This window comes from Fukomys damarensis, unplaced genomic scaffold, assembly GCF_012274545.1.
Source record: "Fukomys damarensis isolate Sample0158 unplaced genomic scaffold, DMR_v1.0_HiC HiC_scaffold_36, whole genome shotgun sequence".
Taxonomy (NCBI): domain Eukaryota; kingdom Metazoa; phylum Chordata; class Mammalia; order Rodentia; family Bathyergidae; genus Fukomys; species Fukomys damarensis.
Window position 1 is genome coordinate 47,833,876 of NW_022900948.1, and position 27,354 is coordinate 47,861,229.

At 60.2% G+C, this 27,354-nt stretch overlaps 2 protein-coding genes across 2 annotated transcripts in view; both read left to right on the forward strand.

Moving 5' to 3' along the window:
- Vav2 (vav guanine nucleotide exchange factor 2) overlaps window positions 1–3,353 on the forward strand; it is a 98,814-nt gene extending 95,461 nt beyond the window's left edge. Inside the window, exon 29 of the mRNA XM_010608987.2 lies at window positions 1,564–3,353. Coding sequence (XP_010607289.1) covers window positions 1,564–1,611 — 48 coding nt within the window. The 3' untranslated portion in view covers window positions 1,612–3,353. The remainder of the gene's footprint in view (window positions 1–1,563) is intronic.
- Window positions 3,354–15,404: 12,051 nt separating this feature from the next.
- Sardh (sarcosine dehydrogenase) overlaps window positions 15,405–27,354 on the forward strand; it is a 37,421-nt gene continuing 25,471 nt past the window's right edge. Inside the window, exons 1-10 of the mRNA XM_033759001.1 lie at window positions 15,405–15,830; window positions 18,618–18,956; window positions 19,553–19,731; window positions 20,376–20,555; window positions 21,076–21,199; window positions 21,362–21,462; window positions 24,225–24,329; window positions 24,948–25,077; window positions 26,847–26,933; window positions 27,022–27,112. Coding sequence (XP_033614892.1) covers window positions 18,638–18,956; window positions 19,553–19,731; window positions 20,376–20,555; window positions 21,076–21,199; window positions 21,362–21,462; window positions 24,225–24,329; window positions 24,948–25,077; window positions 26,847–26,933; window positions 27,022–27,112 — 1,316 coding nt within the window. The 5' untranslated portion in view covers window positions 15,405–15,830; window positions 18,618–18,637. The remainder of the gene's footprint in view (window positions 15,831–18,617; window positions 18,957–19,552; window positions 19,732–20,375; window positions 20,556–21,075; window positions 21,200–21,361; window positions 21,463–24,224; window positions 24,330–24,947; window positions 25,078–26,846; window positions 26,934–27,021; window positions 27,113–27,354) is intronic.

Sequence of the window (27,354 nt, forward strand, 5' to 3'; positions counted from 1 at the left end):
TTTTTTTTTTTTTTTTTGTACTGGGGATCGAACTCGGAGGCGGGGAGGCAGGCGACGGAACACTGAGCTAAATCCCCAGCCCTGCTCTCCCTTGCTTTGAACACTTGTTCCAGCATCGATGCCGCTTCTGCAGCAGCTCCAGAGTCCTCTTCTCTTTCCTGAATGTCTTTAGTTTTGCTGACGTGGCAGCCTCTGTGTCCTGAATCAATTTGAAACTACTCCCTTTCATGGTCATTTTGGCTTCGGGGAGGAGCCAGAAGTCACAGGATGCCAGGTCCGGTGAATAAGGCGGACGAGGCCCGGGCACCGTGTTTCTGTGGCTGGCCTTTCCATCAGATGGAACGAACACTCGTGAAAGAGGGCTGCAGGGCTGCTTCCGAAGGAGGCAGGGAGGCCAGAGGAGTGTGGGAGTGAGAGGTTCTACGAGGAAGACTCAGGAGGTGCCTTCGAATGTAGTACATGTTTTACCTCGATGCACACTGTGTACAATCGGGCCTCTGTCTGTAGGTCTCACATCTATGGATTCAGCCAACCCCAGACCAAAGTGTTCTTTCAGAGTTGCGTCTGTATAGGGCACGTACGGACCTTTCCCCGGCATCATCCCCTGAACGAGGCAGCACAGCAGTGTGGACGTGGCATTCCGTGGCACTGGGTACCCAGGGTGGTGGAGGCCCCTGAAGCACACGGGAGGATGTGCCCAGGTTCCATGTCAACGCCCCGCTGTGGCACGTGACAGGCCAGAGCGTTTCCGGCTTGGGTATCCGAGGGCCCCGGAAACGGGCCCTGCAGGTAGCCGGTGCGACTGCAGTGCCTCCTAGGCTCACCAGCCGGTTTGTCATGTTTGCTCATGGACCTGGCCTGCACAGATTGTTTCTGACCGCCCTTCTCCCGGGACTGGCTTCCTGTCTCAAGGAGGAACTTCCTGCTGTCCCTGGCTCCCCCCTTCTCCGGGTTGGAATTGTCCGCACTGGATGGACTGGGTGTGGGGGACCCCGACCATGGCCCCTGGCCGTCCACTGACGCAGCCTGTCCTGTCCACACCTGATGTCCTCGTTCTGCCTGTGCACGGTGTCAGGTCTGCTGTGGCCCATGTCCCTCTCCCCTTCCCGGCTGTCCATCTGGTCTTTGGTCTGTCGCACCTGTCCACACCTGGGTCTTGCTTCGGTCTCGGCATCTCGGTCCCAGGGTTTCCCTGGGTCCCGACGGTCTGTTGGCTGTGATGTCGTCTGCCTCTTTGGTTGGCCTTGATTGCCCCCCATGGTGACTTGAGGGCGGTTTCTGCCGTCCCATCCTGCTTGGCAGTGTCTCACAGTATTAGGGAGCACCAGGCTGCATGTGAGGCTGGGGGTTCTGGGCCAGTTCTGGCCCCAGCAGGGTCGATTCTTTTCCAGCCGTCGGATCAATCCACGGGCCAAGGCTGGTGTGTTTCGGGGCTTCTTTTATGCTCTGCCGGGCCCTCAGCCCCTCCCGGGGCCCGCTGCGCCTTCGCAGGTCCTTCACCTGCACACACCCTGCTGTCCCCGACAGCCACGGACACACACGCCATCTCGCCGTCTCTTTCAGATCGGCTGGTTTCCCTCAACGTACGTGGAAGAGGAGGGCGTCCAGTGACCGCAGGGGCTTGGACACCGTTTGCGGATTTTCTCGGGAGAGTGTCCCCTGCCCTGAAGTCCGTCTGGCTCCTCCATGACTCCGAGGGGAGACGCCCACCAAGCCGCCCACCATCGACAGCCCGTAGGGGTGGTCAGGCTCTTGGAGTCCTGGTCCCGGACCGTTCCCTTCCACTTGCCCGGGGGGCTGCTGTGGGTACACTGCTTGTACATAGAGGAAACCTGGGCCAGTGCTGCCCAGCGTGGAGAGGGGCTGCTGTGGCAGCGGAGGCCGGAGCTCCTCTGTGCCCTGTGGAGGAGACGGCGCTCAGGTGCCTAGGATTAAACAGCAGATGGTGTCTCGGGGGCTGGGGACACTCAAGGGGCACCCCAGCCCGTCTTCTCAGCCCCTGGACTCAGCCCCTTTCCCTGCTGCTCTGGGGGCTCTCGGCTGAGGCGGGCAGCGGGAACCAGAACCAGGCTGTTTGCCGTGGTCCTGCCCAGCCTACTTTGCTGGGGTACAAAAGGAGGGAGCTCATGAGGGCCCCAAGTGCTGCTGGCTCCTGGGACTTCCCACCACGTGGAGCCTGCAGACCCCACAGGGCAGCCGGCTCTCAGGAGGCCCCAAGGGACGAGGACCTTGGGGACCCCACCCCCAGTTGATGGTACTGTTTTGGGCCTTGCCGGGCCCTCCCTGAGCCTGCTGCCCAGTGACCCACCTTCTGTAGCCCCTACAGGGCATAGGTGTCCGTCACCATGGCCCCGCTGCCCTCCCTCCTCCCTGCTGTGCCTGTGTGGGGCCTCCGGGGTCTGCCCGGCTTTGCAAGGGATCAGCTCTTGCCTGTCTTGGCCAGTCTCCCTCCAAGGGCCTCTGCGGCTCACATTTAGGCCTTGGCAAACCGGAAATAAGTGCTCTTGGGGGTGGCTGTACCTGTTACCTCTCCCACGTCCTCAAGGGGACTTCCTGCTGGCTTGGCCACGCCCCATTCTCTGCCTTGAGGCTCTGTAAGACCCTGTGACTCTTTCCCTCTCAGTTGTGAGGCAAAACTGGGGCTCCTGGCTTCCTCCCGCCCTGTGTCCGGCCCTGTGTCCTTGTCAGCTGCGCGGCGCAGGGCAGGGAGGGTCAGCCAGGCTGTGGGCGGTGGTCCTGTGTGTGAATCACGCTGGCCCGGTGCCTCAGGCCAGGTGAGTGGCTCCTGTGCTCGGTCTGCACCCCAGCAGCGGGGCATCGGGCAGGGTGGGGAGGAGAGGAGCGGAAAGGGCAGCACAGAGCGGCTCCGAGAGGGAGCACAGCCAGGACGGCAGGGAGAGTGCAGCCTCGCTTCCTCGCAGGTTCTGTCTCATGTTTTGTTCCGCCCGTGTGTTTTTAAGGGAAAAGACTGGTTATTTCCCCAGCATCCCGCGCCGTCTGAGGGAGAGGGGAGATTTCTCGCAGGCTCAGGCCGTGGGTATTAACACTGAGAAATGCATCCCTCAGAGCCTGGGTTTTGTGAATGTTTTGTTCTGTGTTTGTTTTGATCTTTGTGTTTGGTTTGGCTTTGTTTTTGCACTGTACCGAGCAGGGTGGTGGGAGGCGGGCTGCCCCCAGTAGGGCCAAGGACCTGGGCCCGGATCAGCTGTGAACATTTTGGAGCCCCTTGCATGCGAGTCAGGGATCTGGGGTCCGGGAGCCGTGACCCCAAGTGAAACACAAACATTTGCCAATGGGTTTTTTCAGACCACGGTTTTTACTCCAAATAAACTTATGTCCTTTTCTGCTGGAAAGATTCTCCTGTCATGGCCTGGGGTGAGGGTGTGGTGTTTCTTTCCTCTGAGCCTGCAGGATTGGCCCAGCTCCAGGCCAGGCAGCTATGGCCCACCCTTGTCCTCCCAGAGGTGCAGAGCCTCAGGCTCCTCCCATCCTCACCAGTGCCTCGTGGTCCAACATAGCTGCAGGAGCTCCTGCCTGTGAGGCCATGGGAAGACGCAGAGGTCTTCTTGTGGCTCTGTAACCAGTGCCTGCTCACGGAGCTGTTCCTGGCTGCCATGAGGCTGGGAAATACAGGGTCTCTGCGAGGCCTCGGCCATCCTGGAGAGCAGGGTCCCATCACCAAGGGGACTGCAAGGGCTGTGGGGGTGGGCAGCAGCTGCCCATGCTGCAGGCCTGGCTCAGATTGCGTCAAGGACCAAAGGAGACATGCGGCTCTGTGGATGTGGGCTCTTGTTCCATGCAGGTAGGTGCTGAGATTTGGGGGAGATGGCTGCCCCTCCCCCTGCTCAAGTTGCTGGCATCCACAGCACTTCCCTGAGGGAAGCCATCCACGTGGCCTGGAAGGGAGGAGAAACGTCTGCTGCGGGCTTTGCAACCTGAGGTGGGAGGCACATTTGACCCCCAACACACCATCTGCCAATGCTGTCCCCTCCTTGCCCTGCACACCCACCTGTCAGGACAGCAGGTGGCTGACCACCTCCCTTGGGACAGCCCCCCCCAACCCCCCGTGGCTGTGTCTCCTCGACCTCGGCCCTCAGAATCTGTCTCACACCAAAGTCAAAATCTGGGGGCCGCTGTGCTGGCTTCCCCAGTCCTCCCTCCCTTGGGGTGGCTGCGGCTTGCTTTCCCAGGGCCTACCGAGGTCCCCAGTCCTGTTGGATTAGAGCTCCTGCTTGGGCCCTGCTAACCTCTCTTCTGTGAGAGGAGCTCTGTCCCTGGAGTCGCACTCGGGCGCAGGGAGTTGGGCATCAGTACGTGACTCGGGGTGCTCAGAGCAGCCCCACAGCTCACTGTTGACCACCTGCCCGTGTCCTGCTGGCCTAGCTGTCCCTCTGGCTTGCAGGAAGGACCTGACTCCCTGCAGAGGACAGTAGGGGGAGTGTTGGGGGCCGCCTGGGGTGAGAGCCCCTGAGCCAGTGGCCCAGAACGAGGTTGCCAGGACAGCAGGGGTAGTACTTAACCTGGGTGTCATCTGAGGCCACCCCCGCCCTGCCGAGCCCACCTTGGCCTTGCCGTGTGTGCTCCTCCCCTAGGCCAGCCAGAGCTCAGCTCCTGGGGCTGCCATGGGTCATGGTGGAAGCCAGATCTGCACGGTGCCCTCACAGGGGGGTCTGTCTCCCACACGCACTGACCCCCTGCAGGAAGCAGGGGGAAGCTCGCATGGGGTGCAGGGCTGAGCAAACGGCATGGTTTGCATTCCTGTGTCCAGCCCACTTCAGTTGATCCCTTAGTTGAGCTGCAGGACCCTGAACTGACGGACAAGATCTCATCCGTTGTCTATGGTGTAAAATGCACAGAGTGCAGAGATGGGCCGGGGAGAGAAGGTGGCTCCAGAAAAGGAGAGAACCACAGGTCCATGCTCTCCAGGGCTGGGGCCTCTGCTTCTAGCTCCCGGGGCACAGGGAGCCACAGCTACAGGTTCTCGGGGCCCAGGACCAAGCCCCACGTAAAGCCAGGTGTCCGGGACTCCTGCCCCACAGAGGAAACACACACAGGAGTCGTCGTTGGAGGTTTCAAGACAGGAGTCCCCCACCCTCCGCCTCCACCGTCCTTTGTCAGGGCTCCCCCTTGGGTGTATTCACTTCCTACACTCAACTTCCCATTGAGATGTCAACTTGAACGGACTAAGAAATGCCAGTGGTGGCGAACCCATGGCTCACCTGCCGCAGCAGGCTGTTTGTATCATTGAAAGCTCTACAAGGTTCTCCATTGCTGGCCTGGAGGATTGGAGGAGCACAGTTCTGGGTGTGTCCGGGTGACAGACACACAGGCCACAAACTGAGGAGGGAAGTCCTGCCCCGGATGTGGGTGGCTCTGACCAATAGGCTTTTGGCCTGGGTGGAGTAAAAAGGGAAAGGAGGAAGCCTGCCCTTCTGCTACTTCAGAAACGTGCCAGTCTTCGTCCTGGGATGTTCCTCTCCACTTCCTTCAGGCTTCCAGCACAGACCCTTTGGCTTTCCAATGTGGACTCACATGGGACTCTGCAGTGAGTGCCAGGCCTGGGTCCCCCAGCCCTCTGGCACAGAGATGGCCTTTCTTGGCCTACCCAGCAAGTCCTGTACACGACACGGAATATTAATCTGTTCTTGAAAGCCCTGACCGATACATGGTGTCAGAGTGAAGTTACGAGGAAAGGTAATGCTTGCAGGTCCCAGTGGAGGGCTGTCGACGTCCTTGGGGTTGTCCCGCCTGCAGCAAACGGCGGGTCACACGCCCCGGCCGCCCCTCCCCCCGGTACAGCACAGGCACTGGGAAAATAGCCCCCGTTCCTTCACGAACTGGCAAAAAAGGAGAAACACGTGCCAAGTGCAGAGTACTGGCGGAACCCAGAGGTTGGCCGACTTTCTCTTTGTGGCATCTGCTCAGCCAGGGACCTCGAGGACCAGCCTTAGGGGTGAGGAGACAGAACTGGAGGCCACCAGGTGCCAAGTCTAGAAGGTGGGCTGTCTTTGGAGCTGGGACACAGGTGGGCCTCACCTCAGTGTCAGGATGATTGTGTACGGGGTGTGGTCAGAAAACAGAGAAAGTCACTCCTCTGTTATGACAGTAAATGGCACACGGCCACCACTGACCTCCCTCAGGATCCCCCTCCTCAGAACACCCCCTCTGTCCTCCTTGCCCCTTCCTGAAGCAGCTCTGGAGTCCTCTTTCATGTGTGTCTTTAGTTTTGCTGTCATGGCTGCTTCAAAGGCCTAGATTGATTCAAACCATTGGCTTTTCATGGTCATTGTGATTTCGGGGAAAGGGCCAGAAGTCGCACCATGCCGAACTTGTTGAATCGGGGGGGGCGTGAGGACACAGCACCCTGGTTTCACAAGCTGCCTCTCCTGGGGCTCAGTATTCACTATTCCACAACTGCTTCTGAAAACGGCAAGAAGGATAGGCTGAGTGTTCAAGGTGAAGGGGAGCATTTTGAGGGGAATGAACGGTAATGTGTCTTTTACTGCAGTAATTTTTATTTTATTTATTTATTTATTTAATGTTTGGTACCAGAGTCGAACTCAGGACCTACTTGGGCTTACAGGGCAGGTGCGGTGCTGCTGAGCTAAATCTCCGGCCCTAGAAGTGTTAAACTGAGCACCTGTGGATTTTGATAGCCCCTTGTCCATCCTCCCCATCCTGTACACACTGCCAGCAACACCAAGAGACAGCAATGCAAACCCTTCTTGCATCTTAAACCGTGAGTGGGAGCAGAAACAAACCCTTCCAGAGAATGTACAGCCTGGACTGAATCATATTCCTCACGATGACAGCCTGAAGTGCTAGCCCCAGTATGGGCCAATGTGACATTATTTGGAAATAAGGACTTTGCAGATGTAATCAGGTTAAGATGGGGTCCCCAGGGTCCCCTATGCCAGTGTGACCAAGGTCCTTATGAATTTGGGCAGCTGTGCATGGAGAGCGCCGCTGTGTAAAGACGGGACAGAGGTGGGGTGTTGCATCTTTGAGGGACACCCCAGGTGACCAGCACTGTAGATCCTGAGGGATAGGCCCAGGCAGGTACTGCCCCCGCTTCTAGGAGGAACCAACCCTGCAAGACCTCCCCTGAGCTTGAATTTCTGGCCTCCAGGATTGAGAGAGAAGTCACTTAAGCCATGCAGTTGGTGACACTTTGTCGCAGCAGCTCCTAGAACAGCAACACAAGGTGCAACTCTAATTTGGTACTTAAGAAAGGGATGGCCAGGGCTGGGGATTTAGCTCAGTGGTGCCGTCGTCTGCTTTGAAAGTACAAGTTCTGAAGTTCCATCCTCGATACCAAAAAAAAAAAAAAAAAACCCAAAAAACAAAGAAAAGGGATGGCCAGAATTTATACTTCCTATGGTCCCAAAAGCCTGGAGCTGAACCCTAAAGTGGGATTCTGAGCTGTTGGAACTCCTGGTCCAAGGGAAAAGGAAATGAAAATGGTCTGTAGAAGAATCCACTTTCAACTTCAGCCTCAATCTCCAGAGAGAAGGATCCAAGAAATATACAAACATTGTCAAGCACAAGTCGCCCAAGCAAATGAGAGAGCAAGGCAGCCAAACCCCCAGGCGGTAGCGTCAGATCCACAGGGACAGCATGCGAAGGATGGACGTGTTTAAACAGACGAGTGTGGGGAGCAGTGAGCTACAAATAACCAAGCCAGTTGGCAGAAGGACTAACGGGGCTTTCAAAACTGCAAAGCAGAAGTGGGGACGGTTAGGCATTTGGATCACGATGGGCTCCCCAGTGTCACAGTGCGGCTAAGAAAGGCGCAGTTGGGGGGCGTCGGCAGGGTAAGTGTGGAGGCCGGGGTGCTGCTGCCAGACACTGCATCCCAGGGAAGGACATCTTTCCACGTGCTGGACCCCTCACGTCTCGAAATGACTTGTCACAAAGGGGCACGGGGAGTTACTACTCAGTCCCAGCACCCTGGGGGCTTTGGGAATGCTGCCTCCCCCTGCTGCCGTGGAAGCTCGTGCACAGAGGACCTCATAGCCACTTTCGGGACCCACCTCCTCCCACCGGGCTGCACTCCCAGCAGCACACTTGGCTGTAAACTCACCTCGGGCTCCACACGGATGAGGCCACGCCCCGCGATCCAATCCCCTCCACAAGCCCCGCCCATGAGCGCACGAGGCTTTGGGGAACGTGGAGGGAGAAACATTTGCGAACAGGGAAGCAGGACACCGTCCAAAGAACAAAACAGCCTGCGACAGAACCATGAACCACCTGATAACTCTCTCCAGTCGGAGCTCGGTGAGCTGCAAGAGTGCAGACGGCAAAGAGAATCCGGAACAGCCCAAGAGCAAAATGAGAAGTACAGAGGGGTAACAGCCACACAGTTTGTGCGAACGCGGACCAAGGTGAAAATCGAGAGCACTCTGGCTACAGACTGAAGCGAGCAGAAGGAACCAGCAAGCTTGAAGACGGGGTATTTAAAGTCACCCACTGAAGGGGACAAAAAACAAGACGAATGAAGAGCGAAGGCAGCCGATGGGCCAAACAGGACACCATCAAGCAAACCAAGATGTGCATCATGGAGAGAAAAGGAAACGGGCGGAATGCTTATGTTTACTGTTTTGTCTTTTGAGTGGGGTCTCACTGTGTAGTTCAAGTTGATCTTGGACTCACTGTATAGCCCAGGCTGGCCTCAAACATAGCAATCCTCCTGCCTCAGCCTCCTGAATACTGAGATGACAGGCGTGAGCCACCATGCCCACCAGAAAGCTTATTTAAAGAAGTTGCATAAAATTCCCAAATTGTGAGAAGGGACTGTATATCCAGATCCATGAAGCCCGCAGTACCCCAAATAAGTGAAATATATAACGTTTTGGCCCAGCATTGGGTTTATGCCCAAAGGAGAGGAAACCAGTGTATCAGAACATCTGCCCTCCCAGATTCCTTGCAAGACTGTGCATGACAGGGCGTGGGGTCAACCAGCATGTGGAGAAATAAAGAAAAAGTGATATATCACGGAATATGGTTCAGCCTTTGGAAAGAAGGAAGTCTGATCCTGTGCAGCAATGTAGAGGAGGATCCCGGAGAACATCCAGGGACACAAGCCAGACCCAGATGGCAGGTCCTGCCTGACCTCCCTTCTATGAAGAGGCTGCTGCGTGGGGCTGAGAGGACCAGAGAGCGGTGTGGGAGTTGTGGCAGGAGAATTGGGGAGATGTTGGTCAGTGGCGCAGATTTCTAGGACACGTTCCAGAACATGAGTGTACAGCAGGGGACCAAAGTTAGTAACATGGTAGCGTGTGCTTGGAATTTACCCGGTGGTAGATCTTAAACTTCTCACCACGTCTTAATTACTTTTCTCTCTCTGAAACAAAATGCACGACACCCGGAGTTAAAAGAGGAAAGGTTTCTTTTGCTCAGTTTGTAGAGGTTTCTTTCGGTCCATAGTCGGCTGGCTCCAAGGCAGAGGGGTGTCCCTGAGGAGAAACAGTTCATGGCTGGCAGAAGGCAGCAAAGCAAGGAAGAGATGGACTACAGCACTTTCTGTCCCTTATATCTTATCCAGGATGCTCAGGGTGACAGCACTCACAGCCTCAATCCTAGTGCCCTTGAGCCTAGCGTTGCACCAGGAATCGACCCCAGCCGCACACACTCTGGATCAAAAAGCCCTGAAAAAGCCCTCTCGATGACCGCCCGAGGCTTTGGGTGACATCGAGACGCTGCTGTAACAGGCCCCGAGGGAAAACAGAACTCCGAGATGATGGCTGTTTATCAGCTTGGTTGTGCACGATCATTTTACAGTGAGTGTCTGTGGGAGAAGATGTTATGTTGTACACTATAAACAGTTTTTATTTGTCAGTTATTCCTCAATACAGCCATAAAAATATGAATCAGTGAGGAAGCCAGATGTGGGGAACACGCCTGTAATTCCATCACTTTGGGAGGCTGAGACAGGAGGATCACAAATAGAAGCCCAGCCTGGGCAACTTAGTGAGAACCTATCTCAGAATGCAAAAGATTAAAAAGGGGTAGTGATGTAGCTCAGTGTGAAGGCCCTGGATTCAATCCCCAGCACTACAAAAAGGGAAAAAAACCATCAGGGAGGCTATAAGGTTAGAACAGCACAGTGAACAACTGCGTAAGCAAACACTCTGCCCTTGCCTATCACACGTCTTCCTGTACCTTGGTCGGGGTCACAGGGCAGGACTCGAGTTTCCAATTACTCAAATCGTATAAGCCAGCTTCCTAACCACCACCGTGAAGTTAGAAACCAGAAACAAAAATTACGCAGACAAATCTCCACGTGTTTGCAGATTTAAAAACGTGTTTGCAAATACTGAGTCATCAAACAACATCCTAATGGGACGATAAAACAGTTCAAACTTATTTTAAAATGTTAAGTTAAATAAATGACACAAATCCTTCCTTTCAAAACGGGTAGGATACGGTACTGCTGCCTCCAGCCGTGGCCTTGTCAGTGGGTGCTGCTTAAGGAAGAAACCCAGGGTGAGCTTCACTTTCTGACCCTTGCCCTTCCTAAGCTTTTGCCATCTTCCCCCGGCACTGGGGTTTGAAGTTGGGACCTTGTGCTTGTGGGAAAGGCAGCAGAACCGCTGAGCTACATCCCCGGCCCATCCTAAGCTTTCTTAGCTTTGCTTGCTGTTCATTTTTCCAGATTGGAACAAAGCATTTATTCCTTGAACAAAAATTTCAGTACCCGTTAAGCGTTTTCAAATTACCCACTTAAAAGGTAATTTTTCCAAGTGGAAAATTACAAAGGTATTAACTGTGTGCAAATTACCGGCGGAGACATCACCTCTTGCTGCGGGCGGGGCCCTGCCACAGGGCAGGCCTTCTGGCGACCGGCTCTGACCATGTCTGTGGGTTGCATTCAGGCTGTTCTCTCTGGTCACAACTTGATACCGGCGCCTGCATTTGTCTTAATAATCGAAGTCTGGGTTTTGCCTTTCCGAGAAAGATGAACCTGCCTCATGCACATAGCAACGCAGCTCTGCACGGGTTGCTCCGGGTCACTGCCCGCCCATCAGACGAGAGTGACAGCTTCTGTGAGTGAAAGGCGGCTGCTCACGGCACGGTGGACCGGAAGGAGGGAGGAGCGAGGGCCTGGGTGGAGACGAAACCCTCGAGGCCACACCCCGTGACCGCCCCCAGCCAGGCCCCGCCTCCTAGCAGTGGGTCAGCTACGAGCTCGGTGGTCCGGTCCTATTCCAGAAGCCCGGCTTTTGAACTCTTGAGGCTCTTGGGGGACAGCTGGGCAGAAGAGACCGTAAGGTGACCCCCAGTGCTCCAGGAGTGACCCGGGCTGGGACTGTCCTCCGCGGTGTCAGGGGCCGAGGCCTTCTCCGCCCTTCTCCGCGGGTGTGGCTGCTTGGGCTCCCGTGTGACCTCCCAAGCTGAGGCTTTGACCCCGGGTCCGCCCGCTGAGGACACGCCCTGAAGCCACACCGCCTCTCCACCGCGGGGTCCGGTGACCGCAGCTGGCTGCAGAGGAGGCTGGGAACGGATCCACCCTGGGTCTTGGTTCGGAGGGAGCCGCAGCCCAACACAAGACCTGATGGCCTCGGGGCTCTGCCTGGCAGAGAGGCAGCCGGCCTCCCGGAAGTGTCTTTAGTTCACGTGGAGAATGCGATGCGCGGAATGTTGGGCTGAGACTCCTGGCCCAGCCCCGCTTGGACTCCAGAACGCGCTGCGCGTGACTCTTGCACACAGGCAGCCCACACCAGCTTGGCTGGGTTTTGGTTGTAGAGGGAGAAAACCACCCAGAACGCTGGCTGGGAATGGGTTCTGCTTCTCCCCAGCCTGCGGCTTGGCTGGACCTTACCTGGCCGCGGGCAGCTTGCTGCTGTGTCCCCGTCTCTCTCCCCGAACCCCGCGGGCTGTCTCCCTTTTCGGTCTGCGGGTCCAGCCCCATCCCTGTGGCCCTCGTCCCTGCAGCTGAGCTTCGACTCCGCCTTCCCCTTTGCGGACGGTGTCACCGCCAGTGACCAAGCTATGGGTAAGCGGAGACGCGGTGTCTCGGAAACACTGAAAGCAGAGGGTGGAAGGGCGACGCCAGGCCAGGGTCGGAGGCAGCGACCCCTGTGTAACTGGGGCCTGGGGGCAGGAGGTGGGAGTGCGAGGGCGGCGGCGCTGGGAACCTGCTCGTGGAGCCAATAGTGTGGGCACCCAAGTGCCTGCGTCCCCTCAGCTCAGGGCAGAGGGCGGATTCACACCTCGGAAATAGGCCCACGTGCCGAGCCAGACAGTGAGACAGCCACGCACTGCTTCACGAGAGGCTCCGTATTTAGTGATAACCAGGGGACACCGAAGGCATATGCACCATCCAGGACCTGAGCACACAGCAAGCTGGAGTGGCGGTACACACTTGGCATCCTAGCACTCGGGAGGCTGAGGCAGGAGGATTGCCCCAGGTTTGAGACCAGCCCGGACTACATAGTGCAGCCCTATCTCAAACGAACAGACAAAAAACCCAACCAAACAAAAAAAATACGCGGTGCAAAGCCAGGTGGAATTACGGGTGCCGCGGGAGACTCCCAGCCACCTAGAGGTGTGTAACCCTCCCCTTCTGAAGCTGACGGGGCAGCGAGGGGAAGCTGCTAGGGGCCATGCTCTCTGCTCCCTGGAGCAGGGCCTCCGCGCTCACCTCTCCTTTGGGGTTGCCCCTTTCTCTGTCCTGCTTAAGGGAGGGGCTTTGGGGTGTGGGAGAGCGCAGCTGCCCCTCTCCTGGGAGCATCCTGGTCGTTTCCTCCCCCCAGTCGTTCTTTCCCAGCATGCAGTACTAACCCATGGCCGTCGGGGGCGGTGTTTCCCACCATGGCCCAACCTCCTGCAGCACAGTGCTGCTGCCCCCGCCTGGGCACTGGCGGCATTGCAGCCCCAGAGCCCAAATGCACCCAGTTTCTGGCTCGCTTGGCACCGCCAGGGTGTGCGTGCCTTAGGGCCTGGGTTGAGAGGGCAGCCAGGGGTCTTCTCAGCAGCTGGGAAGGCAGAGGTCCCCGGGGCCAGTGGGACGTGTCAAGGGGCCAAGAGCACAGAGCGGGGACTGTGGCCAGCTGGACAAGTGTGCCCTGCAAAGCCAGCTTCACAAGAGCACGGGCTCAGAGTGGGGAGCAGCCCTTCCACACGCAAAGCATGGTGGGAACAAGTGGGGGATGTGGCACCCAGGAGAGGAGCCACTGCACCCGGGGCCTGGCACCAGCTGCTCTCACCCCATGCCTGGGCAGCAGACGCCTCAGTTGGCCAGGACAGAAAGGGACTCCTCTGAGGCTCCTCTGGGGAACGGTCAGCCTCACCTTGGGATGAGATGTGAGCATCCTGTCTTCATCTGGCCCCAGGGTCAGTGCAGGGAGGCATTTGGGGTTGTGTGTGAGTGTGTTTTAAAGTTTTTGTTGGAAAAATAAAACCTTTCATATAAATCCAGCTCCAAAGCATCCTGGCTGTCCATCCCCCTGGTCTGTGACTCTCTGGGATGTGGCACCTGGGGTCCTGCTGCCCCTTGGTCCCCCACACTGGTGCTGCTTGGGGGACGGAGGAAGGGCTCCTAAGCTGGGCCGTTGTGGTCCTTACTCGCAGGGCCGCACGTGGAGTTTGGTGGAGGACGCTGACCCGTCCTGTGCCACCCTGGACTTCTGCCTGGCAGAGGGCAGCCAGTGATCAGCTCTATCCCAGAAGGCCAGCAGCAGCCAGGCACTGTGGGAGGCCCCTGGGCCAGAGGGGAGCCCCCAGACGGCTGAGTTCAGTGCAGTCCTCCCTTGGATCTGGGATCTGGGGGTGCCTGTCACCCCCAAAAGTAAGTCAGCCATGATTCCCACATGCTCCTCAAATCCAAGAAGGAGAGAGCAATAATCCTCAGGGGACATTACGAAACATCTATGAAACTGGCATCGCAGGGGACAGACTGACTTCTCAGATGGGGAAACTGAGTCTCAGTGGAGGGACAGGTGCTGAGAGCAGCCCGAGGGGGTGCAGGGTGGCAGCAGGACCTGTGACGGCATCCCAGATGGGCGCCCGTACCTCCACCCCGGAGCTGGCCTGCCCTCCTGTCCCTTCCCCAGCAGGGTGTTGCAATGACAGGTCCCACCACACTGCCCACGCCAGGTCCTGTCCCTGGCCTCCGCCCCGCGTCCAGAGTCCAGGTTGGCCTCAGGCTTCAGGGCAAGGGGAGTCAGGCTGCCCTGCCTGCCCTGCCTGCCCTGCCTAGGGCGCAGTCTCTCCTCTGGGTCAGGCCACAGTGTGTGGACAGGGGCCACGCTGGTCTCCCCTCCCCGTGCAGGACTTGTGTTGTCCCAGGGAAGCCCAGGGTGAGGTGGGTGTTGGGGCCCAGGGACGGCCCCTCTGCCCTCCATGCAGGGACGGAGGATGGGGTCGGCACGCAGCAGCCTCAGAGCCCAGACCGTCCTCCAGGATGTCCTTCTTGGTCCCCGCTGGAGGAAGGACAGCCTGCTCGGGCATGGCCCTGTCCCGCCAGGACCCCCTCCCGAGTGTGTCGGCTTTCTGAGCCCCAACCTCCTCACACCCAGGGCGGCTCTGGGCTGGGGGGTGGTCTGTGTGCCTCCCAGTGAAGCTTTTTACACACCAGGCGCACCGCTGGTGTAGAAGTCCAACAGGCTGACTGCAGGACAGAGACGGCCGGAGCACAGCTGTTTGGTTGCAATACAGTGGTGCTGCCTTGCGTGTCCCTTTGTGGCTGGTGGTGGTCACCAGAGGTTCTTGTTCTCCCCGGCTTTCTCTGGGCACCTGCTTCTACTTGCCATGGGCAGATGCCCAGACCAGCTGGGTCGGTCATCTGGTCCGACCACTCCCAGCTGGCTGTGTGGCCTGAGGCCTGCTGGGCCCCCCTCTGGGCTCTGGGGAGCCTGGCAGTCATGGAAGTAGGAATCCCGTCAGGGGCTGGGCTCTGCGCAGTGGGAGAGCTGGTGTCACCGTAAGGGTGCGTCAGGAGTGCTGGAGTGCAGGATTTAGGGGTGTGGGGCCTATCCTGGTGGGCCAAGTGGACTGGGCTCTGTCCATGCCAGAATGAGCTCCCGGGCAGCCTCAGTGTGGGTGGGCAACACTGCCACTCCTGGGACAGGCAGGGTCACCACAGCAACCTTGGGACCCGGTGTTAGGGACAGAAAGTGAGCATTGGAGAGGAGAGGTCACCTGCCAGGTCACCACAGGGATGGATGGGGCCCCGGCTCCGGTCCGCAGCCCAGCTGCCCATTTAGCGGCTGTCTGGCTGGGCGGGGCCTGGGCCCTGCTGGCGGTGTGTCCCGCCCACGCTGGGGGCGGGGACAATGGGCAGGCTGAGGGGGAGGGTGGCCTGTTCCAACCAGACCGCGGCTTGGGAAGGAAGGCAGTGGCGTTGCCACCACCGTCGAGGGACGTGGAGGAGGTTGGTCCCCAGGAGGGGAGGGCGGGCCTCCCTGGGAGGGGGCTGGTGCGGCTCAGCTGGCTGCAGGGACTGTGGGGCGGCAAGCAGCCGGGGCGCCCCAGCGGACTCCTTGCTTGGCCCCTTGCCTTCCCACGCCCAGGCACCCAGCCAGACTGGGGTGCCGCCCGAGCCCCTGACGAGATCCCCGCCTGCCGCAGCTCTGACTCCTGAGCCTAGGGAAGGGAAGGGAGCTGCAGGCCGCATGGGTTAACGTTGAAGCAGCTGCTGTGGGAGGAGGCGGGAGACCGTGGACTGGTCGGGGCACGTGGTGCTCCAGGCCTGCGGCGTTTGTGCCAGGCTCAGTGGGAGGAGAGGCGGCTTCTGCAGATGTGCCCGGCCTGCTTGGAGAGTCCCCTCTGAGCCTCTTACCCACTCCCCGTCGGGACTCCTGGAAGAGGAGCACCATCCAGGACCCAAGGTGGGCACGGAGAGGGGCCCATGCAGGGTCCTGCAGCCCGCAGAAGGGCAGGCGTCACCCCACGGGCAAAGGTGACACCTCTGGGGTCCCGCCGGCAACTCCTCCTCCTGCCTCAAAGCCTCACAGAACAGAGCCCGGCTCCCTGCTGTGCCCGCTGCCCTGGGAGTCCTCACACCCAGCCCCACTGGGCCTGGGTCACGGCAGGGGAGCTGGCAGGCTTCAGGCTCCCAGGGCCTGGCCTTGTGCCCAGCACTGTGACCCTGAGACCTCGGTCACCTGTGGGTTCTCTGTGCCTCAGTGTCCTCTCTGTGAAACGGGACAGTCACGTCTGCAGGAGAGCAGCAGTAGAAGTGACTTAGTAAATTACAGGCATTCCTCGTTTACCAACAGAGTTAAATGGTAGAGCACGTACATTACGGTGGTCAGAACAGCCATGGTCAAAGGGAGGCTCCAACTCCATGGCTTTAACTTTTTTTTTTTTTTTTTTTTTTTTTTTTTTTTTTTTTTTTTTTTTTTTTTTTTTTTTTTTTTTTTTTTTTTTTGGTACCGGGGATCGAACTCAGGATCTTGCACTTGTGAGGCAAGCGGCAGCACCACTGAGCTGCACCCCCGGCTCCAGCCTTGCTTTTGTCTGCATAACTTACACCCAGTGCTATAATGTAGACCAGAACACAGAACCGCAGCACTGTACAGCCCTGCACGAGCAAGGTGTGCTGTGCAGAAAACGACATAGAGAACCCATGAACAAGGCGGACGGAACGGTAGGAAAGAAGAGAAGACGGCCCCTAAGTCCACACAGCTGTTAAACAGCCGGGTCGGTCGATGAGAGCTGTCTTAGCTAACCGATGCCAGGTGTGTGTTACCGAGTCTTAGGGCAAACCCTCTGGCTCTCGGGTTCCAATCGACCACGGTGCCAGACAAGGACCCGGGCGTGACAGGCAGGCGATGGAGGGGACCAAGGCTGGAGGCCGCCTCTCGGTTTACAGAAGGGGCAGTGCGGGTCCTGGTGGAGACCTGGCCCGCCGGGGGTCTCAGCACGGGTTCTTCAAGGTTCTGGGCCGGCCTGAGGGGGCAGCTGGGTCCCGGGGTGAGACGGAGGGGGCGACCTTGGCTCCCATCACAGGGTCAGCTCCCACTTTGGGGTGACCTCATGGTGGTGGGGAACACGAGGTTCTGCTTTCCCTAACCCCAAGGTGGCTGCAGGGGTGGGATGCAATGGGAGACTTCTAGGTGTCACTCCCGGGGACTTGGGAACTGGTGCTGGGGTGTCCCTGCCTGCCGGAGACCCTTGCAGTCAGTTTCCAGTCCCCAGCAGCCCAGTACACGACGCAGGCCTGAGGGCAAAGTACACTGAGAGACAGAGCTGGGAGAGAAAGCAGGGTCAGGACGACCAAGGCCTGTGTGACTGACCGATGCAGGTGCTAGTCGGTCCCGGGCACTGACTTTTATTGGCGATCAATTGGGGAAAAGGTTGCTATGGAAATTAATGTAAACAAGGCTCATAAAGGACCAGACGGCGCATTCTCGGGAACAGAATAGACAAAAATATATGCTTGTAATTAGAACACTGTCCTTCCGGTCTGAAGGTTTTAGTTGTGGGAACGGAATTCGGGTGTGAGTTCCTCTGACCTCGGCACGTAGGCTTCGGCCAGACTCACTCCTGTAAACAGCCAGGTGTGGGGCTCACGATGCCTGCGTTGGGCACAGCCAGTGTCATGGTCCTCTGCACCTGCCAACCCATTTGGTGCTCTTGTCCGGGTGTTCCCAGCCTTGGAGGGAATGACGCAGGCCCCGTAAGCCCTGAGCTACAGACGCCAGTGTCGTGATGGTCAGGTGCACACACGGGGCCAAACAGTGTCTGCCCCGATGAAGGAGACAGATGCAGGAACAGAGGTCAGGCCGAGGCCCTGCTTTAGTTACCCCGGGGCACCTGCAGACCCCGCCTCTGGTGCTATCACATTAAGGCCACACAGGTGGCCCTGCAGGTTGCAGCCAGTGTCTTCCTGGTCCTGCTGGGCTGGGGACAGGGCCCTGGCAGCCCCTTGAGGCATTTTGCCCCATGTCTGGTGGGAGACACCCTGGGCTCCTGGTGTTGGTCTTCCATCTTTGTTCTTGGGGAGGTCCGGAGGGCTTCCTGAAGGAGGGGGGTCTGGACGGAGTCTGGAGGGCAGGGAGGGTGGAGGAGCAGGAGGCAGAGGGGTGGGAGGCTCTTGCCCAGCATCCATTTCCTGCCCGAAGTACTCAAACCTGAGTGGCTCTGCCTTGGTGACTGAAGGACTTCGGGCTGCTGGGAGGGAACAGACTAATGGGGCCTCTGGTCCCGGGAAACGCTGGGCATCCTGCCAGCCCACAGGTGTCCCTGCCTGTCCTGAGCTGGCAAGGCCCCGCGCTGACCCCTCCACCTCCGGCCTCTCCCCATGATCTCTGGGTCCCCAGTGTCCCACAGGACCCGGCTCCTTTTCCCTTCGGTCCCTGGTCCTCAGTCCTCTCGTCTCTCCCCGCCTTCGCTGTCCTCCCACCCTGGATGCCCCAGTTTCCCAGGTCCCACTGTGGGCTCCTGCCAGCCACGCCGGCCCCTCCTCTCTTCCTCCTCTGGGCTCACGGCCCTCCCACCCACTGTGGCTCTGCCCCGCCAACCCTGCTGCACCCCAGGCCTCTGTCCACGTGGGCGAGCAGAGGGGCGCACCCACACCCAAGAGGCAGCAGGGGGAGCCCCGGGCAGCAGGGCCTGGCGCACAGCACAGCCACCATGTGTGTCCTCAGTACCCTAGCCCAGCTCTCTTCCAGCTCCTGGGGCCTGAGTGCCCATGGCCTCACTGAGCCGAGCCCTGCATGTGGCCGCCAACTGCCCTCCATGGAGACCAGCTCAGCGCCTTCGGCTGCAGGCGCTGGCTGGAGCCCCGGGTCCCCGGGCAGAGAAGAATGTGCCTTACCAGCGCACCCTGAAGGAGGAGGCCCAGGCCCGAGGCCCCAGCCAGCCCCTGCCCAGCACGGCCAGCGTGGTGGTCATTGGTGGGGGCAGCTTGGGCTGCCAGACCCTGTACCACCTGGCCAAGCTGGGTGTGGCAGGGGCCGTGCTGCTGGAACGGGAGCGACTGACGGCAGGGACCACGTGGCACACAGCAGGTAGGGCTTGGGTGCACGCGGGGTGCAGGTGGGTGCAGCGTGGGTGGCAGCAGGAGCCTGGGAGAGGCAGCGAGCTGGAGGGGAGGAGCCGCTGGTCGTCTGGAGAGGGCAGATGCGGGGACGCCGCTGCCCCCAGTCTCGGAAGGGCTGCGGTGAAGAGGGCTGTGCTGCCCAGGCGGCCGGGGGCTGAAGCGCCTGTACTGTCTGTCACGAGCCAAGCGCCTTCCCCAGGAGAGACAGCCCTGCAAGGGGCACTTGCTGGGCGGAGAGGGTGGGGCTGCTGGCCGGCACCCTCCTACCTACCCCTGGGGCCTCCTGAGCACCCAGAGCTGCATGTCCACTGGGAAGCCGACGCTGCCCCTGCCCTGTAACTGGGCTGTGCTGGAAAACGCTCTCCCAGTGGCCCATTTGCTTATTCCCGGACGGTTCACTCTGGGGTGGGGGCCTGCTGGTATCACTCTGAGCCGCCTCAGGGTCTCCGGCTGTGATCAGGCCCGACTTCTCACCCTCCTGCCCGCCGCCACTGATACTGGGTGGGGAGCAGGGGTGCAGCCTGCCTCTTGGGTGGGGAACTGCCTGCACCCACTTCCGGCCAGGCCTGCTGTGGCAGCTGCGGCCCAGTGACGTGGAGGTGGAGCTGCTGGCCCACACAAGGCGCCTGGTGAGCCAAGGGCTGGAGGAGGAGACCGGGCTGCACACGGGCTGGATCCAGAACGGGGGCCTCTTCATTGCGTCCAGCCGCCAGCGCCTGGACGAGTACAAGAGGCTCATGTCGGTGGGTGCATGGGGCAGGGCGCTAAAGGGAAGGGTTTGGTGGGCGGTTAGCTCCCCAAAGGGCTGGCGGTGATGGGTTCCCTAGGGTGGGGCCTGCCTTGGCCCAGCAAAGGAGCCCAGAGTGCACTGGACTCAAATCCTGGCCTACCTGCCCCTTGAGAGTAAGGCCAGGGTGGAGATTTGGACCCGCTTCATTCATATTTCCAGATGGAGATCTGATTAGCTCAGCTCCTTCCTAGTTCAGGCCCAGGGACCCTTGATTGGCTGCTTTGGGCCAATCAAATGTGGTGGAGGCGTGGTCTGTGTCAGTTCCTAATCCGGCAGGGAGCAGTTTCCTTTCTCTAGGCAAAGCCTAGACCTGGGCTAACCAGATTCCCAGGCCCAAAATGTAATCACTGTCGAGGTAATTTTTATATATTTTAGGTAATAAACCCTTTGCACCACGTACTGGCCCTGTTCTTTATCACCTGCTAAAGGATTTCCACCCCCTCAGGCCCTGGTGGCAGAGCTGGCCAGCCTTTGGGTAGCAGGGGTCTGACCCAGGGCCACCTCCTTCACCTGCTGCTGGAGCTGTTTTGTGACCCAGCTGGTGGCCCGGAAGCTTCCAGAATGGCTCCCACCGCTCAGTCTCCTCTGGCTCCCTAGTTGGGCAAGGCCTATAGCGTGGAGTCCCACGTGCTGAGTCCTTCGGAGACCAAGGCTCTGTACCCGCTCATGAAGGTGGACGACCTCTACGGGACCCTGTATGTGCCGCAGGATGGCACCATGGACCCTGCTGGCACCTGCTCCACCCTTGCCAGGGCGGCCGTGGCCCGGGGAGCCCAGGTACTGATGGCCACCGGCTCAGGGCACCTGCTTGAGCTCGCCTGTGCTCAGAACCCTGAGAGCAGAGCAAATACTCTTAGCACCCCTTCCTGTAATTTTCATTTTCATTTGTGTCAATCCTGCACGGAGTTGTAGAAAGACTTAAAAAGACAAAGATGCAAAGTGCAGACAGAGAAGCCGCCCCGCAGTAACCAGTGTCTAGTGTGTTGCACCCCAAATTTTTTCTGTGAAGATACATGTGTGCTCAGAAGGGAGTTTTGTGACCTTTTAAGAACGAAGCAAACACACTATATTAACCACGAGTCTTTCCATTCCACAGAGGAGCCTGATTTCAACTTTAGGAAGCCGACTTTCTCATGTGACCAGTGCAGGGACGGGTGGGCTCCATGCCCCGGGGCTGTGGCCTCATCTCCGTTCCCACGAGTGCTGCCCTAGCAGACACGGCATCCCCGGGTCCCCAGGGGCGGAATCAGCACCCGGGAGGCCCTTGTGGTTTTATGAGCAGTTCCTGTCACCCCAGGTCATCGAGAACTGCCCAGTGACGGGCATCCGTGTGCGGACTGATGATTTTGGGGTGCGGCGTGTTGCGGCTGTGGAGACAGATCACGGCTCCATCCAGACGCCCCGCCTGGTCAACTGTGCAGGTGGCAGTGGCGTTTCTGCTGACTCCTGTTGCCCCTCACCCGGCCCCCTGTCCACGGGGCTTCCCTCTGGGCCTGGGGTCCCGGCCAGGCAGAGAGGCCTGCAGAAGTGCCCTGTGCCACTTGGGTGCCCGCAGAGCTGAGCTGCCTGTGCTGTGCCTGCAGGCGTGTGGGCAGGCGCTGTGGGCCAGATGGCTGGAGTCAAGGTGCCCCTGGTGGCCATGCACCATGCCTACGTCGTCACGGAGCGCATCGAGGGGATCCAGGTAGGTGGGCCTGGGTCCACATGTGGGGAGCCCAGCTCGGTACACCCGACTCTCCTGGGGTCCCTCGCTGCCCTGGCCTCAGCCGCCTCCCCTGTGACCCGGGGACGGTAGCGCTGGTAGAGTCGAGCAAGCCGCCCCAGGGGAGCCCTGATGGTGCCAAGCTCCTCAGCCTTCCGAGCCCGGCCTGCACCCGTGTGGGGCACACGGCCCAGCTGGTTGCCGTCTTGTGTGACCGAGTTTCAGGGAACCTTGTAAGCTGGGTGGGTGGCACATGCTTGTGATCCTAGCATTTCGGGAGGCTGATGCCGGAGGATCGCATGTTCAAGCCCAGTCTGGGAAACTTAGTGACTGAGACCCTTTCTTGAAATAAGTAAATGAAGAAACGAAAAGGGCTGGGGGTGCAGCTCAGAGCAAAGACCCTGGGTTCAATCCCCAGCACTGCCTAAATTAAAGCAAATTAAATTTAAAAAAGAGTTTCAGGGAACCCGGGGTGTTCACATGTTCCCAGGTAGCTCCGGGTGCCTGTCCTGGAGGGCACCGTTCCCGGCATGCTGAGCCTCTCTGTCAGCCCTCTGCTGGGGGCTGGACCTGGGCCGCCCCCCCCGCTCCTCCTGCCCTGTGTCCCCTCCCCTCCTCCCTTTGCTCCCCGTCCCTTTATCCCTGAACCCCACTCGTTCCTTCTCTCTCCCCACCCACTCTTCCTGGATGCCTCCTCCAGCCCCACTGTTCACTCGCAGCCCATCCTTCTGTGGCTCCCTTCACCACAGCACAGCCGGGACTGGGAACTGTGGGTCCTTCCTGGGCTCCCTGGAGCAGGCGGCCAAGTCTCCAGAGGGTCCGCGGGTGGTGGAGAGGGGGTGACCAGCACGGCAGGCAGGTCTGTTGGGTGGCTCAGCAGGCTGTGGGCTGGAAGGGACCAGGCCTCCCCATCCTGGTTGCCTGGTGGCTGGGAGGTGCCAGGCCTGGCTGCTGTGCGGGCCTTGGGTGGAGAAGGCAGGATGTGCGGTGGGAAACGGAGCCTGGTAGGCCGGCCCCAGACACGGAGTCAGCGGACACTCCTGTGGAGGAGGCAGCCTCCTCCATGTGCCAGTTAGGGGCATGGGACAAAGAGCAGTCTCGGCTCCGTGGTCCCGAGGTGTGTAGAGACAGCCTGCTTGCCTAAGTGCTCTCCAGGGCTGCTCTCTGGTCACTGTGGCTCCCAGAGGACCAGGCTGAGGCTCAGAGCATGGGATGGGGACAAAAGCCAAGTCCTGGAAGCAGGAGGGAGGCCGGGAAGCCCACCAAGTCAGGCCTGGGTGCCCTCACTCTGTCCCTGATGTCTTCCCGAGCCCCTCTCTTTGGGCAGAGCTTACCTCCTTGCACCCCACGAATTTCAAGGTTAGGGCTAAGCTGGGGTTATTTACGAAGCCAGTCTGGGTCCCTTGTGCCTCTGGGTACCAGGGCACAAGGGCATGGTTGGTTGTCAGCCGCAGGAGCTCTGAGAGTCTGCAGGAGACAGGGATTTGGGCTGCAAACTGAGCCCCCTGGCCCCTCCACCCACTGGCCCTGGTGACAGCTGCCCAGCCAGAGGCTCTGGGAGGTGACGGGGCCCCATACACTGACGCCCACCGCTGGGTCAGAGAACAAGCTCTACCGAGCCGAGGGGCATCCATGAGAGCAGTGGCCGGTGCCCCCTGAGCCCTTGCCTTCCCATAGTCCTACCGCTGCTCCTGCGGACACAGGTGCTGTACAACCAGATGAGCTTTGAATCCCACTCCTCCGCTACCACTATGAGCCTCAGTTTCCCCTTCCCAGCCTGGGTGGGGATGTATCTTCCTTCTGAGCTGTGCTAAGGGTAGACGAGAAAGGAGGTGCTTATGGGGAGCTCTGGTGACAGTGACGATGATCTGGGGCTGGCGCGAAGCACTGGAGGGGGCCAGGCTGTGGTCAGGAGACAGGGACATCAGGGGACAGGGTGGGCTTCTGCGGCGTGGGCCGTGGGCATGCGGGGGCCATGTGGGTGCTGCGTGGAGCTTGCTGGGCCCTCACGGCAGCAGGGCCCGGAACGCCAGTCATGCTGGACCAGAAGTCCAGGCTTTGCTGGCCACCAGGTGTCCCCACTGTCCTGCTCGTGCTCTGGGTTTTCTTTGTGTTTGGAGTGGGGTGGGAGCATCGCTTCTCAGCAGGGCTCAGTCCCTGAGAGCACTCTGGGCCCCCTCGAGGACACCCTCCACTGGGTGGGGCTGGCCAGGTGACCCATCTGCTCCCCGCAAATCCCTGAGTGCCATGTGGTCATCTGCAGTGTGCCCAGGACAGAGGACAGAGCTCCACCAGGGACCTGGTGCTGTGCATCTCTTGCCCTCCCCTTCTGATGGCTTTGTTTATTGGCTACACAGTGGTTAGCGTCCTTCTTCCTTTTTTCTCCATGACCGGAGGCCGGGTTTTACTTTGCTGTCAGCTCACTGCCCGGCTGGAACCTGTGATCCATTGTGGGGTGGCCGGGTTGTGAGGGACGGCCGGGGGCTTTGACGTCCCCCCTTCCCTGGGGGCCACACCGCCCTTGGCCTTCCTTCTTGCTCCTCTGCTGCTCTCTGAGGGGATTCAGGGAAGCAGAGACCTGGGCAGGAGGCGCCGTCCACTCGGCCCCGGGTCCTGCAGCTGGAAGGAGGCCCCGGTGTCCACCCTCCCGGTGACGCCGGAAGCAGGTGCAGGGCCCATGGCAGGGCATGGGGAACCCAGGCCCCAGCCCTGCCCAGTGCCATGGCCCCTGCCCTGCCCTCCAGAATATGCCCAACGTCCGCGACCATGATGCCTCAGTCTACCTGCGCCTGCAAGGGGACGCCCTGTCTGTGGGTGGCTATGAGGCCAACCCCATCTTCTGGGAGGAGGTGAGACCTTGCCTGGGACCCTGGGATGGAGAAACGCACGTGCAGAACAGCGTACAGTGGCCAGAGCCCAGCAGCTGGCAGCGGTGCTGGTCCCTGCAGCCTCTAGGCTGAGTGCAGGGCCCACACCTTCAGTCCACACACAGAAGGACTGGGTGCTGCCTAACTGGAGAAGGAGGGAGCCCAGCTAAGATAAAAGTCCTGCCTAAGATGCCTGTAATTTGGTAGGGAGACAAGCAAAAAACAAACAGATAAGTAATAGCTTCCTGGATGGCGACTCTGATTGTAGTTAGGAAGATAAGGGTCAGCCAGAGAAAGGGGCTAAGGGTGCCCTGCAGGCTGGGGCCCAGGTGGGGCCCAGCTCACGGAGATCCAGCAGAGCCCAGAGGAGCAGCTGCCAGGGCCTTGGCTGTAGTCGGGCCAGCTGCCCTAGGCTCTGTGGGCCACACTGAGTCATGGGGGCAGCGGCGGGCAGCCTGGAGTGAGGGACTGGGTGACTGCTGGAGGCCATGGAAGCAATCGTGGGCTGGTTGGGGTAGAAACGGGGTCTCCCGGTGCCCCTGGACCTCTGACCCAGCGGAAGCCGCCCCTGCCCCCTGCCCCGGATCCTGGCCCTCTCAGGTGTCGGACAAGTTCGCCTTCGGCCTCTTTGACCTGGACTGGGATGTGTTCACCCAGCACATCGAGGGCGCCATCAACCGCGTCCCCGTGCTGGAGACCACGGGGATCAAGTCCACGGTGTGTGGCCCGGGTGAGTGGTGGCCTTGGTCCCTCGGGCTGGGGTGCCCTTGCCCAAGGTGCCCGTGCCACCCTCTGGCGCTGGAACTCTGGGTTTTGTCTGCAATCAGGAATGAGGGGCTCTGTCCCTGTACCCTGTGAGGCCTGGTCCCGACTCCTGTGCTAGCCTCTGTCCCCTCCTCCCCCGACTGCCTGGCCACAAGCCCCTGCCACTGTCTCAACCCCAACCTCTGGTCTCAGAGGCCAGGACCTAACAGGGCTGCAGACCAGCTTGGCTCTGAAAGGCTCCCAGAGTGGGCTTCCTGAGCCCCGGCCCCTGAGCTACCCCCAGGGAGGAGATAGTTTGGGCTGTGCCCCTGATGTCCACTGTGGGTCACCGTGGAGCCCACTGTCCCCTCCCTGGGCTGGTGTCACAGGCCTTGGCTGTCCTGGGTGGGTCAGGGGCTGAGGTCCTGGGAGTCATGGGGCCCATGCTGCCCCGGGAGGCTGCTACTGGTGGTGTGTGGTACAGCCCACAGCCCCCCAGCCCCCTGGCTCCTGAGTTCCCTGGCTGGCAGCATCCATGCCACATTCAGTGGCTGCTGGTCCACGCCATGCCACTGCTCTTGGTCCAGGCTGGGACAGGGACCCACAGCAGTGACCTAGAGGAGGGAGGAGGTCGGCACCGGGCAGGGCTGCAGGCTAGCAGTGGGAGAGGAATGGACACAGGAGCAGGGAGGAGAGCTCCCCTTGGGCTCAGCGGGCTCTCCTGGGCAGTCCCTTTCCACCTGGTGGGAGACTCCCTGTGTCTGGGCTGTGGTCTCTGGCCGGGTGGCACCTCTGTGCTGCTCTGGGTAAAGGGGGGGACAGAGGCTTTGGGGTTGACAGGGGGCAGGCGCCAGCCAGCCCCGCATGGACATGCCGACGGGGGTTCCCAGGAGGAGCAGAGCCCCGGGAGGAAGCGTCGGGGCCAGGAGAGGGGAAGGGCCCCTTGGAGGGGCTGGGCCATGGGTCTGTCTGCACACCAGCTCACTGCAGGCTTCAGCCCCCAGGGAGGGCAGCCACACTGCACACAGGGGTGGCAGTGTGACTCACTGACCCGAGGCTCCCTGGCCCGTGTGGGACCCACAGGGGAGAGTCCCAGGGGTACAAGATCCCTGGGTGCCGGGGACCTCCCTGAGTGGGGGCGGCGGGTAGGCTGGGGTGCTGGGTGTCCTCGGGGTGTGGGGACGCAGCGTCTGCATCAGCATGGCCCATGGCCTTTGACCCCTCAGAGCAGAAGCAGGAAGCACTGGGCCTAGGGCCGAGGAAGCCAGGGGCAGCAAAGTGGGCAGGCCCAGGGCTGGGGGTCAGAGTCCAGGCGGGGAAGGCACTCGCGGGAGCCCCCGTGGCTCCCGGGCCCTCTGCCCACAGGACCATGCGTGAAGCACCCGAGGGTCGCTCTCCCACCGTGTTCTGGTCTCTGAGCCCTGACAGCTGACAGAAGCGAGAGGCCCAGCCCCTCTCTGGAGGAGTGCAGGGTGGTTCATCCGCTCAGGGAACACTGCCTGTGTTCACTGGGCTCTGTGCTAGGTCTGAGGACGAGAAAGCACACGAAGCCCAGTCCCGCCCTCGCACGGCCAGGGGCCTGAGCGTGGACGGGGCCCAGCAGGCCCAGCCCAGGCCGCTGGGGCAGGAGGTTGGAGGAGGCCGAGGCAGACCTGGCCCACGTGTGGGCTAGGCAGGGCCGGGCAGGCACACAGGCTGTGGGGTCTGAGGCGGGAGGACCCGCAGACCCTGGCCACTTGGCCTCATCCCTCTCAGAGTCCTTCACGCCTGACCACAAGCCCCTGATGGGGGAGGCGCCCGAGCTGCGGGGCTTCTTCTTGGGCTGCGGCTTCAACAGTGCCGGTGAGTGTGGGGATGCTGTGTGGGGGCTGGAGGGCGTGGATGCTCGGGGCTCGGGCGGGGACAAACTGCAGCTGCCGGCTCCTCCCAGGGATGATGCTGGGTGGCGGCTGCGGACAGGAGCTGGCCCACTGGGTCGTGTACGGGCGCCCGGAGAAGGACATGTACGGCTATGACATCAGGCAGGTGTGCCAGACCCCCGGGTGGGCAGGGGCCCGTGGATCCACTGCCACCCACGACTGGTTTTGGGACCTCCTGCGTGAGGCGGCGCTGTTCAGATGGGGAGACTGAGGTTGGAGGAGAGGGGCCACAGGGCTGAAGCCCTAAGCTCACCTGAGTGAGGCCTGGGCAAGGATGCAGGTGCCAGGGTGGCCAGGCAGCCCACAACCATCTCTTAAAGGGCACAGGACAGGGACAGGGGCAC